Source organism: Heterodontus francisci, chromosome 6 (assembly GCF_036365525.1).
Source record: "Heterodontus francisci isolate sHetFra1 chromosome 6, sHetFra1.hap1, whole genome shotgun sequence".
In the NCBI taxonomy this organism is placed as follows: Eukaryota; Metazoa; Chordata; class Chondrichthyes; order Heterodontiformes; family Heterodontidae; genus Heterodontus; species Heterodontus francisci.
This window is the reverse complement of record NC_090376.1, coordinates 20,888,304-20,904,211: the sequence shown is the minus strand read 5'-3', so window position 1 is coordinate 20,904,211 and position 15,908 is coordinate 20,888,304. Positions and strand designations below refer to the sequence as shown.

At 43.0% G+C, this 15,908-nt stretch overlaps 1 protein-coding gene across 8 annotated transcripts in view; it reads right to left on the bottom strand.

Annotated features, from left to right (window-relative positions):
- The window catches only part of herc2 (HECT and RLD domain containing E3 ubiquitin protein ligase 2), a 236,757-nt gene that overhangs the window by 150,497 nt on the left and 70,352 nt on the right, over nucleotides 1-15,908 (bottom strand). For all 8 annotated transcript variants that reach the window (XM_068033261.1, XM_068033264.1, XM_068033263.1 and 5 more), the window contains exons 11-14: nucleotides 15,649-15,800; nucleotides 9,723-9,880; nucleotides 3,750-3,863; nucleotides 1,993-2,244 (exon numbers count right to left, since the gene is read on the bottom strand). In XM_068033261.1, coding sequence (XP_067889362.1) covers nucleotides 1,993-2,244; nucleotides 3,750-3,863; nucleotides 9,723-9,880; nucleotides 15,649-15,800 — 676 coding nt within the window. The remainder of the gene's footprint in view (nucleotides 1-1,992; nucleotides 2,245-3,749; nucleotides 3,864-9,722; nucleotides 9,881-15,648; nucleotides 15,801-15,908) is intronic.

Sequence of the window (15,908 nt, the reverse complement as noted above, 5' to 3'; positions counted from 1 at the left end):
AAACTATTGATTTCAATGTTTCTGGGATCCTGCAGGCTTTAAAAGAGTTTTTTTCACAACCGAGTACATTGACCTTGTCCAGTCACCACTCGCTATTGCACTTACTTAAACAGTGAGTGGCAATAGGCTATTCAATTAGTGGCAGCACAGCCTGATTTTTTTTTAATAAAAACAAAAAGTGCTGGAAATACTCAGCAGGTCTGGCAGCATCTGTGGAGAGAGAAGCAAAGTTAATGTTTCATCAGAACTGGCAAAGGGTAGAAATGTAATCGGTTTTAAGCAAGTAAAGCAGGGGTGAGGGGGAAAGAGAACAAAAGGAAAGGTGTGATAGGACAGAGGGCCAGAGAGAATAACTGGCAAAGAGGTCATGGGGCAAAGGCCAAGAGAGTGTTCTAATACTGTGATGAAAGACAAAGCATTAGTGCAGAGGGAGTATTAATGACAGAATAATGAGCAGCCCTAGCCAAGAGCACAAACATGAAAAAACCAGTAGGCAGGCACATGGTAAAAAAGAAAAGATGGAACAAAATAAAAATAAAAAAGGGCTAGTCATGCTCTGAAATTATTGAACTCAATGTTCAGTCCGGTAGGCTATAGCATGCCTAATCAGAAAATTGAGGTGCTGTTCCTTGAGCTTGCTTTGAACACTGCAGCAGGCCCAAGACAGAGATGTGGGCATTACACAGGGCGTGTGTTAAAATGGCAAGCGACTGGAAGCTCGGGGTCATGTTTTCATCTGAGCGGAGGTAGCCTGGAAAGCAGTCACCCAATCTGCTTTTGGTCTCCCCAATGTCAAGGAAACCACATTGTGAGCAGCAAATACAGTATAGTAAATTGAAAGAAGTACAGGTAAATCGCTGCTTCATCTGAAAGGAATGTTTGGGGCCTTGGATAGTGAGGAGAGAGGAGGTAGAAGGGCAGGTATTACACTTCCTGCAATTGCATGAGGTGGTGACGTGGGAAGGGGACGCGGTGTCGGGTTTAATGGAGGAGTGGACTTTGGCGTCGTGGAGAATGATCCCTTCGGAATGCTGACAGGGGAGAGGAGGGGAAGATGTGTTTGGTGGTGGCATCGCACTAGAGGTGGCTGAAATGGCAGAGGATGATCCTTTGGATGTGTAGGCTGGTGAGGTGAATGTGAGGACAAGCAGAACCCTGTTGCAGTTCTGGGAGGGAGGGGCAGGAGCAAGGGCAGAAGTGCAGGAAATGGGTCGGACACTCACTCCTTGCATGCATTATCCCAATTCCAACAAGAGGTACTAAACACCGATCAGTAGCAAGACCTCTCGCACAAGCATGTTAAGGTCAATTGTACCTACCGCTGAGATCCAATAATTCAATACAGGACAGGGCTCGAACCTGGGATTTTCATGGCCAACAAGAATGAAAGTTTATTTTCAACTTTTGAGAAGACTCAATGCAACAACAACTTGCATTTATATCGTGCCTTTAACGTAATACAACCTCCCAAGGGTCTTCACAAGAATATTAAACAAGATTTGATACCGAACCACATAGGGAGATATTAGTACAGCTGACTACAAACTTGGTCAAAGAGATAGGTTTTAGGGGGAGGGGGAGGGGGACAGAATTCCAGAGCTTAGGACCCAGGCATCTGAAGGTACATTAATCAATAGTGGAGCGATTAAAATCAGGGGAGTGCAAAGACCTTGGCAGGTTGTAGGGCTGGAGATGGTCATTGAGATAGAGAGGGGCAAGGTCATGGAAGGATTTGAAAATAAGAATGAGAGTTTTAAAAAGAGGTATTGCCAGACTGAGAGCTAATGTAGGTCAGCGAGCACAGGGGTGATGGGTGATTGAGACTTGGTACAAGTTAGGATATGGGCAGCAGAGTTTTGGATAAGCTCAAGGTTATAAAAGGTGGAAGATGGGAGGCCTGCCAGGAGACCACTGGAATCGTAAAATCTAGAGGTAACAAGGACACGAACGAGCATTTCAGCAGCAGATGAGCTGAACCTAAACAGTACTAACCCTGAAGACACTCCAATAATTTGGGATATCGCACATGCTCTTCAGTTCCGTGTCCAAGTCTTTGGGTATCACCCTTTCCCCAGGTGTAAATTTGTCCATCTTTTGTAATTGCAACTGAAAACTGGCTACCACAGCGGACTTTTATAATATCGAGGTCTTGAAGCTTTTCGATCAACTTGGGGGTTTTACAGCCATCGCTGCCACCTCTGCCCAATTTTCCATAATCACCATCTCCCCAGGACCATACTTGGCCTGCACAGAAATTAAAATCACACATTAAGCTCACGTCCTTCTTTTCAAACAGGAAATTGTTCAAGAAAGATCATATTCACAGAAAACTACTGCAAAGTTAAATTTTACTATGCAAGGATAACGGAGCTGAAATAGAGTACATAATAACAGCTACAGGAGACACACCACAGTCTCAAATGTTTCTTTATTGCAAATGGTTTCTCATTTGCCAAAACTGATATGAACAGCACAAGGATTCAATTACACAGAAACAAATCATGATCATAAAATGTCATTCTAGACAATGACCAAAGCTTAAAAGAAAATTAACTCCACACTTGCTAAAAATCAAGTGTTTTCTACAACTAGTTTACATAATTCGCAAGCATAAATAGAGGGTCAGCATAGTAAATTGCATCATCAGACACCACTCTAAATAGTCATGCCTGAGGCTCAAGTTACAAAAGGACCCTGTAATTTATGAGTTTTTAAAAATTCATTCATGGGATGTGGAGGTCGCTGGCAAGGCCAGCATTTACTGACCATCTCCAACTGTCCTCGAGAAGCTGGTGGCAAATATATGGCTTGCTCGACCATTTCAGAGGCCAGTTAAGAGTCAACCACGTTGTTGTGGGTCTGGAGTCACATATAGGCCAGAGACCTGGCAAGGACGGCAGGTTTCCCTCCCTAAAGGACATTAGTGAACAGATGAATTTGTACGATAATCCAATAGTTTCATGGTCACCATTACTGATATTAGCTTCATATTCCACATTTATTTAATTAATTGAATTTAAATTCCCCAACTGTCATGATGGGACATGAACAACCATCTCTGGATTATTAGTCCAGGTCTCTAGATTCAGAGTCCAGTAACATAACCACTGTGCTACCGTACCCTGACTGTATTCCAATTAAGCCACCTGCCCACCCACCCCACCCCCCCCCCCACCACTCCCACTCCAACAATTCCCATTGCATATAAAAGATTTTCTGAAGGCAAGACTCCATTACATATTTTCTCCTTTTCAACTGTTGGTCCTTCTGCATTTCATGCAATTTTGAAGCAAGATGGCAGGCAAACCACTTAAACCTAGATCTCCACAATATCACCACATGATAAGCCAATTACAATTTCTTCCCTCAATAAACCCTCCATGAAAGAGAATATCCTGCATATAATGATATATTTTATATGGAACAAATTAATGAATAAAATATTTTCCCTCTCTTCATTTGTAGAAGTTAAAGATGAGGCATCAAAGATCAGTATACCCAAGGGACACCATTCAGCCCAGCTTTCTACAAACCTATGATCCTACCACACCATCCTACTTTCTCTTGAACAATTCCAGTATTTTGGCCTCCACTACCCCAACCAGAAGGCCACTCCAATTAGTGATCGCTCTTTCCATGGAAAAGTACTTTATTAATGACATCAGGCTCGAATTTGCCTTTTAACACTTGAACTACAATCTTATGTACAACAACGGTAATGGTACTGCAGATTAATCTGTATTATTTACCATTCTCAGCCACTGCCAGCGTCTGTGCATCCCCACTGCCACATGCAACATCGATAATTTTCAATCCTTTCAATCCAGTCACCAGTATGGGTGTGGTCTGATCTTCACTGGACCCTGAAAAGACAAAGATTGAAAACAAGAATGGCTTAAAGAAAAGCTTAAAACATTGAACACCTACATATATAACGCTAAAGATCAGTTCTACGAGGAACTCCATAACATCATTAGCAGCATCCCCAACACCGAACACCTATTCCTGCTGGGGGACTTTAATGCCAGTGTTGGGGCCGACCATGACTCATGGCCCTCCTGCCTTGGGCGCTATGGCGTTGGAAGGATGAATGAGAACGGGCAGAGACTGCTTGAGTTGTGTACCTATCATAACCTCTGCATCACCAACTCGTTCTTTCACACTAAACCCTGTCATCAGGTTTCATGGAGGCACCCAAGATCGCGTCGTTGGCACCAGCTAGACCTCATTGTCACAAGGCGAGCCGCCTTAAAGTGTTCAAATCACACGCAGCTTCCACAGTGCGGACTGCAACACCGACCACTCCCTGGTGTGCAGCAAGGTTAGACTCAGACCAAAGAAGTTGCATCATTCCAAGCAGAAGGGCCACCCGCGCATCAACACGAGCAGAATTTCTCACCCACAGCTGTTACAAAAATTTCTAAATGCACTTGGAACAGCCCTTGAAAACACTCCCACAGGGGATGCTGAGACCAAGTGGGCCCACATCAGAGACGCCATCTATGAGTCAGCTTTGACCACCTATGGCAAAAGTGCGAAGAGAAATGCAGACTGGTTTCAATCTCATAATGAATGGAACCTGTCATAGCCGCTAAGCGCATTGCACTGTTGAACTACAAGAAAGCCCCCAGCGATCTAACATCCGCAGCACTTAAAGCAGCCAGAAGCACTGCACAAAGAACAGCCAGGCACTGCGCAAACGACTACTGGCAACACCTATGCCGTCATATACAGCTGGCCTCAGACACCGGAAACATCAGAGGAATGTATGATGGCATTAAGAAAGCTCTTGGGCCAACCATCAAGAAGATCGCCCCCCTCAAATCTAAATCAGGGGACATAATCACTGACCAACGCAAACAAATGGACCGCTGGGCTGAGCACTACCTAGAACTGTACTCCAGGGAGAATTTTGTCACTGAGACTGCCCTCAATGCAGCCCAGCCTCTACCAGTCATGGATGAGCTGGACATACAGCCAACCAAATCAGAACTCAGTGATGCCATTGATTCTCTAGCCAGCGGAAAAGCCCCTGGGAAGGACAGCATTACCCCTGAAATAATCAAGAGTGCCAAGCCTGCTATACTCTCAGCACTACATGAACTGCTATGCCTGTGCTGGGACGAGGGAGCAGTACCCCAGGACATGCGCGATGCCAATATCATCACCCTCTATAAAAACAAAGGTGACCACGGTGACTGCAACAACTACCGTGGAATCTCCCTGCTCAGCATAGTGGGGAAAGTCTTTGCTCGAGTCGCTCTGAACAGGCTCCAGAAGCTGGCCGAGCGCGTCTACCCTGAGGCACAGCGTGGCTTTCGTGCAGAGAGATCGACATGCTGTTCTCCCTTCGTCAACTACAGGAGAAATGCCGTGAACAACAGATGCCCCTCTACATTGCTTTCATTGATCTCACCAAAGCCTTTGACCTCGTCAGCAGACGTGGTCTCTTCAGACTACTAGAAAAGATTGGATGTCCACCAAAGCTACTAAGTATCATCACCTCATTCCATGACAATAAGAAAGGCACAATTCAACATGGTGGCTCCTCATCAGAGCCCTTTCCTATCCTGAGTGGCGTGAAACAGGGTTGTGTTCTCGCACCCACACTGTTTGGGATTTTCTTCTCCCTGCTGCTTTCACATGCGTTCAAATCCTCTGAAGAAGGAATTTTCCTCCACACAAGATCAGGGGGCAGGTTGTTCAACCTTGCCCGTCTAAGAGCGAAGTCCAAAGTACGGAAAGTCCTCATCAGGGAACTCCTCTTTGCTGACGATGCTGCTTTAACATCTCACACTGAAGAGTGCCTGCAGAGTCTCATCGACAGGTTTGCGGCTGCCTGCAATGAATTTGGCCTAACCATCAGCCTCAAGAAAACGAACATCATGGGGCAGGACGTCAGAAATGCTCCATCCATCAATATTGGCGACCACGCTCTGGAAGTGGTTCAAGAGTTCACCTACCTAGGCTCAACTATCACCAGTAACCTGTCTCTAGATGCGGAAATCAACAAGCACATGGGAAAGGCTTCCACTGCTATGTCCAGACTGGCCAAGAGAGTGTGGGAAAATGGCGCACTGACACGGAACACAAAAGTCCAAGTGTATCAGGCCTGTGTCCTCAGTACCTTGCTCCATGGCAGCGAGGCCTGGACAACGTATATCAGCCAAGAGCGACGTCTCAATTCATTCCATCTTCGCTGCCTCCGGAGATTACTTGGCATCAGGTGACAGGACCGTATCTCCAACACAGAAGTCCTCGAGGCGGCCAACATCCCCAGCTTATACACACTACTGAGTCAGCGGCGCTTGAGATGGCTTGGCCATGTGAGCCGCACAGAAGATGGCAGGATCCCCAAAGATACATTGTATAGCAAGCTCGCCACTGGTATCAGACCCACCGGCCGTCCATGTCTCCGCTTTAAAAACGTCTGCAAACGCGACATGAAATCCTGTGACATTGATCACAAATCGTGGGAGTCAGTTGCCAGCATTCGCCAGAGCTGGCGGGCAGCCATAAAGACGGGGCTAAAGTGTGGCGAGTTGAAGAGACTTAGCAGTTGGCAGGAAAAAAGACAGAGGCGCAAGGGGAGAGCCAACTGTGTAACAGCCCCGACAAACAAATTTCTCTGCAGCACCTGTGGAAGAGTCTGTCATTCTAGAATTGGCCTTTATAGCCACTCCAGGCGCTGCTTCACAAAGCACTGACCACCTCCAGGCACTTATCCATTGTCTCTCGAGATAAGGAAGAACAAGAAGAAGAAGAAGAAGAAGAAGAAGAATGGGTACTTGACTAAAAGAGGGTCAACAATGGCAGCTCAAAATCCCTGCATATAGTTTTCAGGTGGGATAGAGAGGGGGATAAAAAAGGAGGGGGGTAGCATTATTAGTTAAGGAATCAATAACAGCTTTGAGGAGGGATGATATGCTAAATGAATCATCAAATAAGGCCATAAGGGTGGAGTTCAGAAATAAAAATGGGGCAGCCACACTACTAGGACTGTACTATAGACCCCCAAATAGTGAGAAGGAGTTAGAAGAATAAATATGTCGGCAAATTTCTGAGTGCAAAAACTATAGGGCAATATTAGTTGGAGATTTCAACTACCTGAATATCGACTGGGATACAAACAGTGTGAACAGCACAAAATTCTTGAAGTGCATTCAAGAGAACTTTTTTAGCCAGCATGTAACAAGCCCAATGAGAGGGGGTGCAATTCTAGATTTAGGCTTTGATAATGAAGCTGGGCAAGTGGATGAAGTAACAGTGGGTGACCATTTTGGAGATAGTGACCATAATACAGTTAGTTTTAGCATAATAATAGAAAAGGACATGGATAAAACAGGACTAAAAGTTCTAAATTGGAGTAAGGCAAATTTTACAAAGCTGAGAGGTGACCTGGTGAAAGTGGACTAGATAAAGCTACTTGAAGGAAAATCAGTGGCAAACCAGTGGGAGGCATTCAAAAGCGAGATACTACAGGCACAGTGTAGGCATGTCCCCACAAAGATAAAGGGTGTTATGGCCAAATCTCGAGCCCCGTGGTTATCTGGAAGCATACAGGGTAATTTAAAGTAGAAAAAGAAAGCTTTATGGCAATCACAAAAATGTTAATACTTTAGAAATCCTAAAAGAGTATAGAAAGTACAGGGGTGAAGTAAAAATGGAAATTAGAAAAGCAAAGAGAGGACATGAAAAATTATTGGCAGGTAAAATCAAGGAAAACCCAAAAGATGTTTTTTCAGTACATTAAGAGCAAGAGGATAACTAAGGAAAGGTAGGGCCTATCAGAGATGTACAAGGGAACTTATGCATGGATGCAGATGATGTGTGCAGGGGTCTTAATGAGTTTTTTAAAATCTCTGTCTTCACAGAGAGGGTTGATGCAGACATTGTAGTTAAAGAGGAGTGTGAAATATTAGATACGATAAGCAGAACGACAGGAATTACTAGAGCGTCTAACATCCTTGAAAGTGGATAGATTGCCAGGGCCAGATGGACTGCATCCCAGGCTGTTAAAGGAAGCCAAGGAGCAAATAGCAGATGCGCTGAGGACTTAGATGTGGAAAATTTGCTGATGACACAAAAATTGGCCGTGTAGTTGATAGTGAAGAGGATAGCTGTAAACTCCAAAATTATATCAATGGTTTGGTTGAGTGGGTGGAAAAGTGGCAAATGGAATTCAAGCCAGAGAAACTTGAGGTAATGCATTTGGGGAGGGCAAACAAAGCGAGGGACTACACAATAAATGGGAGGATATTGAGAGGGGTAGAAGTGAGAGACCTTGGAGTGCATGTCCAAGGTGGCAGGACAGGTAGATAAGAGTGGTGAAAAAGGAATATGGAATGCTTTCCTTTACTGGCCGAGGTATAGATTTCAAAAGCAGGGATTTAATGCTGGAACTGTATAAAACACTGGTTATGCCACAGCTGGAGTACTGCATACAGTTCTGGTCACCACATTACAGGAAGGACATAATTGCTCTGGAGATAGTACAGAGGAGATTTACAAGAATGTTGCCAGGGCTCGAAAGTTGCAGCTATGAGGAAAGATTGGATCAGCTAGGGTTGTTTCACTTACAACAGAGTCTTAGGGGTGATTTAATTGAGATGTACAAAATTATGAGGGGCCTCGATAGAGTAGACAGGAAGGACCTGTTTCCCCTAGCGGAGAGGTCAATTACCAGGGGGCACAGATTTGGTGGTTGGTAGAAGGATTAGTGGGGACATGAGGAAAAACATTTTCACCCATCGTGTGGTGGGTGTCTGGAATTCACTACCAAGAACGGTGGGGGAGGCAGAAACCATCAATTCTTTTAAAAGGTACCTGGACATGCAGCTAAAGTGCAGTAACCTGAGAGGCTACGGACCAGGTGCTGGAAGGTGGGATTAGATTGGGCGGCTAGTTTTTTTTCAGCTGGCACAGAGACGATGGGCTGAATGGCCTCCTTCTGTGCCGTAATTTTTCTATGGTTCTATATTTCGTTTTCTCTAATAACAGTTGAACTTACAAAAATGCAAATGTATGTTAAAACTAGCTTTCTTTTTTTAAAAAAAGATTTTCTTGTTCACCAAGTGTAGCAGAATCATAAACTTATTTACAAACACTATCTTTCCAATTTTGTTACATCTAATGAAAACATTTTCATTGACTGTTTAGACAATTAAAGAAACTGGAACTGAAAACCAACACACATAAAACTCTTCCTTATTCACTGTTTTTTTCCAGGGGTTGATGTAAATATAAAGACGAGGAGCTAAGATTTACATCGGCTGTTAATTTCAGCAAAATCAAACACATTTACAAAAGGTATTTACAAAGCTGCCACAAATAGTCAACAAGAAATCTTCCCCAAGATTATCAGCCTTCTTAGGTGTATCAAGCTACAGGGATTTACAATCAGAAATAACAAGTTTGACGGATTCAAATGTCCAGCCTACTCACAACTTATCGAAGATAAATCATGAAAAGAATCAACTGTTCATAAATATTTACCCGTCCTCAAATAAAGAAAATTTATTTCAAGATAGTCAATGTCTGTGAATAATAGGAAATTAGAAATATGTAAAACAAATTTCTCTTTTTGACAATTCCAGTGTAAATTATTTTGCATTGTACTGTGCAAACCAAAGCATTATCTTTCACAATACCCAAGATCCAAAAGGGAAAACATATCTGTTACAATTAGTATAGAACTTGCAGCAGGCAATTTATATCAATACCATGTCCAAGTCGACCATAATTTCCTCTTCCCCACGTATACAATTCTCCCTCTGAGGTTAAAGCTGCACTGTAGGTGCTTCCACAAGCCACATGAACAACGTGTTTTCCCACTTGCTTCCCTGACAAGGTAGCAATCATTTTTGGCTCTTCAAGGGATCTGTTCAAGGCACACAAAAAATTGTAATAAAACAAAATTCTTTTGACATTCTGCAAAAGTTATTTCAGAAATGGTTATTTACAATCAAGGTTTTTAAATAAATTATGTTATGCTGTTGTCACATCAATTAGCACATGAAGCAAACTAAATATTATACCTTTAACATCAGTGAAAAAAAAGTATGAAAAAGCACACTTTCTGGAAATAGTAAAACATTTCCAGTATAATTTAGTGTTCTGGGACACAACTAAATAACAAATTTAATGTACTAGTAAATTTTCATTTCCAGAACAGAACAAAAAGCCTAAAACTCTTACACTGATAAGTCTTTCAATCCATTATCTAGTACCTGAACATTTTAAAGATTTTAAATCTGTCTATATAGATTAAAATGTCCATTCTCTCTGGAATGGAAAATATATGGAGCTTCGCACAATGCCTGACCCGGTAGTGTTTAATTCTGCCACATCATGCAGAATGGTAGGGCTACCAGTTTAAGTTAGGTTTACAGACAAAGGCACCACACCCAAAAAAATGTGAAAAGAATCACCCCACTTCACTCAAACTGACAGCAGTCAATCAGACCACCACTGAGAGAAATCTGGAAACAGACCATCAGCCTCCTGAAACTAAATAGTTGTTTTGGGGGGGGGGGGGGTGTGGAGGAGGGAGTCAGGTGAAGGGAAATTTAGAAAGTTAAAGAGAAAGGACAAAGCTTTAGGGCGGCACAGTGGCGCAGTGGTTAGCATCGCAGCCTCACAGTTCCAGCGACCCGGGTTCAATTTTGGGTACTGCCTGTGTGGGGTTTGCAAGTTCTCCCTGTGTCTGCGTGGGTTTTCTCCAGGTGCTCCAGTTTCCTCCCATAGCCAAAAAGACTTGCAGGTTGGTAGGTAAATTGGCCATTACAAATTGCCCCTATAGGTAGGTGGTAGGCAAATACAGGGACAGGTGGGGATGTGGTAGGAATATGGGATTAGTGTAGGATTAGTATAAATGGGTGGTTGATGGTCGGCACAGACTCGGTGGGCCGAAGGGCCTGTTTCAGGCCCTAAATAGTGGAGTCATGAATGATATAGGTATTGATAATCATAGTGTGACAGGAAGGGACAGAGCACACAAACATAAAAGAGTGCACCAGCAAATAGGGTCAGAGAAGGGAAAAATGGTAAAAAGACAAAATTAAAGACCATTTATCTGAATGCACGCAGCACTCATAACAAGATAAATGAATTGATAGCACAAATAGAAATAAATGGCTATGATCAGATAGCCATTACAGAGACATACTGCAAGGTAACCAAGGCTGGGAACTAAAAATTCTGAGCTACTTGACATTTCAGAAGGATAGGCAGAAAGGAAAAGGAAGTGGGTTGGTTTGTTAATAAAGGATGAGATTAGTACAGTAGTGAGAAATGATCTTGGCTTGGAAGATCAAGATGTAGAATCAGTTTGAACAAAGAAGAAAATTACAGCACAGGAAACAGGCCCTTCGGCCCTCCAAGCCTGCGCCGATCCAGATCCTCTATCTAAACATGTCGCCTATTTTCTGAGGGTCTGTATCTCCTTGCTTCCTGCCCATTCATGCATCTGTCTAGATACATCTTAAAAGACGCTATCGTGCCCGCGTCTACCACCTCCGCTGGCAACGCATTCCAGGCACCCACCACCCTCGGCGTAAAGAACTTTCCACGCATATCCCCCCTAAACTTTTCCCCTCTCACTTTGAACTTGTGACCCCTAGTAATTGGGTGGAGATAAGAAACAGCAAGGGAAATAAATCACTGATCGGAGTAATCTATAGGCCCCTAACAGCATCTACACTGTAGGACAGAGTATAAATTTATATATACAGTGGGCTTGTAAAAAAGATACTGCAATAATCATGGGTGACTGGTCTTCATATAGATTGGACAAAATCCAATTGGCAAGGGCGGCCTTGAGAACAAATTCATAGTGTATTCAGGACAATTTCTTAGAACAGTATGGTGTGGAACCAACCAGGGACTAGGCAAATTTAGATGTGGTAATGTGTAATGAGACAGGATTAGAGATTCCGTAGTAAAGGACCCTCGACGCAACGGAAATCATAACATGATAGAATTTGACAATTTGAGGGTGAGAAACTTGGATCTGAAACTCATGTCTTAAACTTAAATAAAGGCAATTACAAAGTCAGAGTTGGCTAAAATAGATAGGGAAAATAGATTAAAATGTAAGACAGTAGGTAAGCAGTGGCAGACATTTAAGGAGACATGTCACAATTATCAACAAAAATATATTCCACCTGAGAAAGGAAGACTCTACAAGAAGGATGATCTATCTGTGGCTAACTAAGAAAGTTAAGGATGGTATCAAATTGAAAGCAAAGGCATATAATGTTGCGAAGATTAGTGGTAGGCCAGATGATTGGGAAAATTATTCGAACCAACAAAGGACTACTAAAAATAAAGAGGGAGAAAATAGATTATGAGAGTAAACTAGCAAAAAATATAAAAAGACAGTAGGATCTTCTACAAATATATAAAAAGGAAGAGAGTAGCAAAAGTAAACGTTGATCTCTTACCGAATGAGACTGGGGAGCTAATAATAGGAAACAAGGCATTGGCAGAGACTTTGAGCAAATATTTTGTATCGGTCTTCATGGTAGAAGACACCAAAAGCATCTCAACAACAGTAGAAAACTCAGGGGGCAAAAGGGAGGGAGGAACTTAAAACAATTATTAGAGAAAAAGTACTAGGCAAATTTATGGGTCTAAAGGCTGAAAAGTCCCCTGGACCTGACGGCCTGCATCCTAGGGTCTTAAAAGAATTGGCAGCTGAGGTAGTGGATCCACTAGCTGCAATCTTCCAAAATTCTCTAGATTGTAGAAAGGTCCCAGCGGATTGGAAAACTGCAAATGTAATTCAAGAAAGGAGGGAGACAAAGCAGGAACCCATTGGGCCAGCTAGCCTAACATCTGACATTGAGAAAATGCTGCAAACATTAAGGAAATAGTAGCAGAACATTTAGAAAATCAAAGTCAACATGGTTTTATGAAAGGGAAAAGGTGTTTGTCAATTTATTAGAGTTCTTTGAGGATGTAACAAGTAGGGTGGGTAAAGGAGAACCAGTAGATGCAGTGCATTTAGATTTCCAGCAGGTATTCAATAAGATGCCACATGAAAGGTTACTGCACAAAATGAGAGGCAATGGTGTTGGGGTAATATATTAGCCAATCCTCTATCCATGCTAACGAACAGGAAACAAAGAGTCGGTACAATAGGTAATTTTCAGGTTGGAAAACCATAAATATTGAGCTGCCACAAAGATTAGTGCTGGTGCCTGGACTATTTACAACCTATATTCATGACTTGGATGAAGGAACCGAGTGTATTGTCGCCGAATTTGCTGACGATACAAAAATAGGTTGGAAAGCAAGTTATGAGGACACAAAGTCTGCAAAGGGATATAGATAGGTTAAGTGAGTGGGCAAAAATGTGGTAGGTGGGCATAATGTGCAAAAATGTAAAGTTATCCACTCTGGCAGAAAGAATAGAAAAGCAAAATATTATTTAAATGGAGAGAGACTACAAAATGCTGGTACAGAGGGAGCTAGGTATCTTTGTACATGAAACACAAAGTCAGCATGCAGGCACAGCTAGTAATTAGAAAGGTAAATGGAATGTTGGCCTTTATTGCAAGGGGGATGGAGTATAAAAGTAGCAAGTCTTGCTACAACTGTACAGGGTGTTGGTGAGACCACACCTAGAACACTGCATACAGTTTTGGTCTCCTTATTTAAGAGGGACATACTTGCTTTGGAGGCAGCTCAGAGGTTTACTGGTTGATTCCTGGGTTGAAGAGGTTCTCTTATGAGGAAAGGTTGAGCAGGTTGCGCCAATACTCATTGGGGTTTAGAAGAATGAGAGATGACCTTATTGAAACATACAAGATTCAGAAGAGGCTTGACAAAGTAGATTTTTTTTTACATTCTTTCATGGGACATGAGCGGCGCTTGCAAGGCCAGCATTTGTTACCCATCCCTAATTGCCTTTGAGAAGGTGGTGATGAGCTGCCTTCATAAACCGCTGCAGTCCATCTGGTGCAGTACACCGATAGTGCTATTGGGGAGAGAGTCCCAGGATTTGGGTCCAGCGACAGTGAAGGTACAGTGATATATTTCCAGGTCAGGATGGGGAGAGGAACTTGCAGGTGGTGGTGTTCCCATGCTTCTGTTGTCCTTGTCCTCCTCAGTGGAAAAGGTCGGGTGTTTGTAAGGTGCTGTCGAAAGAGGCATGGTGAGTTGCTGCAGGGCATCTTGTAAATGGTACACACTGCTGCCACCGTGGTGGAGGGATTGAATGTTAAAGGTGGTGGATGGGGTGCCAATCAAGTGGGCGGCATTGTACTGGATGGTGTCGAGCTTCTCGAGTGTTGTTGGAACTGCACTCATCCAGGCAAATGGAAAGCATCCCATCACACTCCTGACTTGTGCCATGTAGATGGTGGACAGGCTTTGGGGAGTCAAGAGGTGGGTTACTCGTCGCAGAATTCCCAGTCTCTGACCTGCTCTTTTAGCCACAGTATTTATGTGGCTACTCCAGTTCAGTTTCAGGTCAATAGTAACCTCCAGGATGTGGATGGTGGGTGATTCAGTGATGATGTGCCATTAAGCATCATGGGAAGATGGTTAGATTCTCTCTAACTAGAGATGGTCATTGCCTGGCACATGTGTGGCATGAATGTTACTTGCCACTTATCAGCCCAAGCCTGAATGCTGGTCAGGTCTTGCTGCAAATGAACACCGACTGCTTCAGATTCTGAGGAGTTGCAAATGGTGCTGAACATTGTACGATCATCAGCAAACACCCTCACTTGTGGCCTTATGATAGATGGAAGGTCATTGATGAAGCAGCTGAAAATGTTTAGGCCCAGATGCTGAGAAGAGGTCTCCCTTTGTGGAAGAATCTAGAACTAGGGGGCACAGTTTCAGAATAAGCAGTCTTCCATTTAAGATGGAGATGAGGACGAATTTCTTATCCAAGGGTCGTGAATCTTCGGAATTCTACTCCAGAGCGCTGTGGAGGCTGAGTTATTGAATATATTCAAGGCTGAGACAGACAGATTTTTGAACTATAGGGATGTCAAGGGTCATGGAGAACAGGCAGGAAAGTGAAGTTGAGGCCAGGATCAGATCAGCCATGATCTTACTGAATGGCGGAGCAGGCTCAAGGGGCAGTATGGCCTCCTCCTGCTCTATTTCTTATATTGTTCTACCAGGTCAGTAAATGGTACACTGTATGAAGAAGTTACTGGAGGAGGGCAAGTTTAATGAAAAATCAAAAACGCATAAAGTTTATATGACTAGACAGTATCACATAAGTAATAACGGACCAACTTTTGAAGCAATCCTAAGGTTTAAAAAGTTGTTACGGTCTGGGGTGCATTGGAATAGATCTTGTTCTTTCACCGGAGTCCAAAAATTAATATTTCCTCTGTTAAACTTAAAGGCCCTGCATAATTTTTTCCAATTTTAGTCCAGTTTGTTGGTGTAGAGTAGAAGGCATGTTCTGCTGTAGCTGCAGACAGTTGGCACTGGGTTCACAAAACTGTTAAGAGTAACACTGGCCAGCACGAACATCATGCGCCTTGGTGAGCACAAAAGTTCACACTATCGAATACCATCAAACTGAATCATTTTAGGTTTTTTCCCCACTTCTTTGACAACACTTACTCAATTATTCACAGCAGTTGTATTACAGTAATTGAAATGTTTTCTAATACATACACAGTATCCCCATGACCAAGTCTTCCACCATCACCACAGCCCCAAGAGAACACCTCCCCAGTTGCAGACAAAGCCAGAAAATGTTGACCATCTGGGTGTGCGGCAATTTTTGCAATGTTCCTAGAGGCAAGTCCTTGCACCAAGTGAGGTGCCTGTTTAAAAAAAAAAGAGAGAAATTATGACCATTTCAGCAACTCTAAGCATATAAAAAAAACCTATTCCTGAGGCAAGCAACGTATTTTTTTTTTTTTAAAACAATC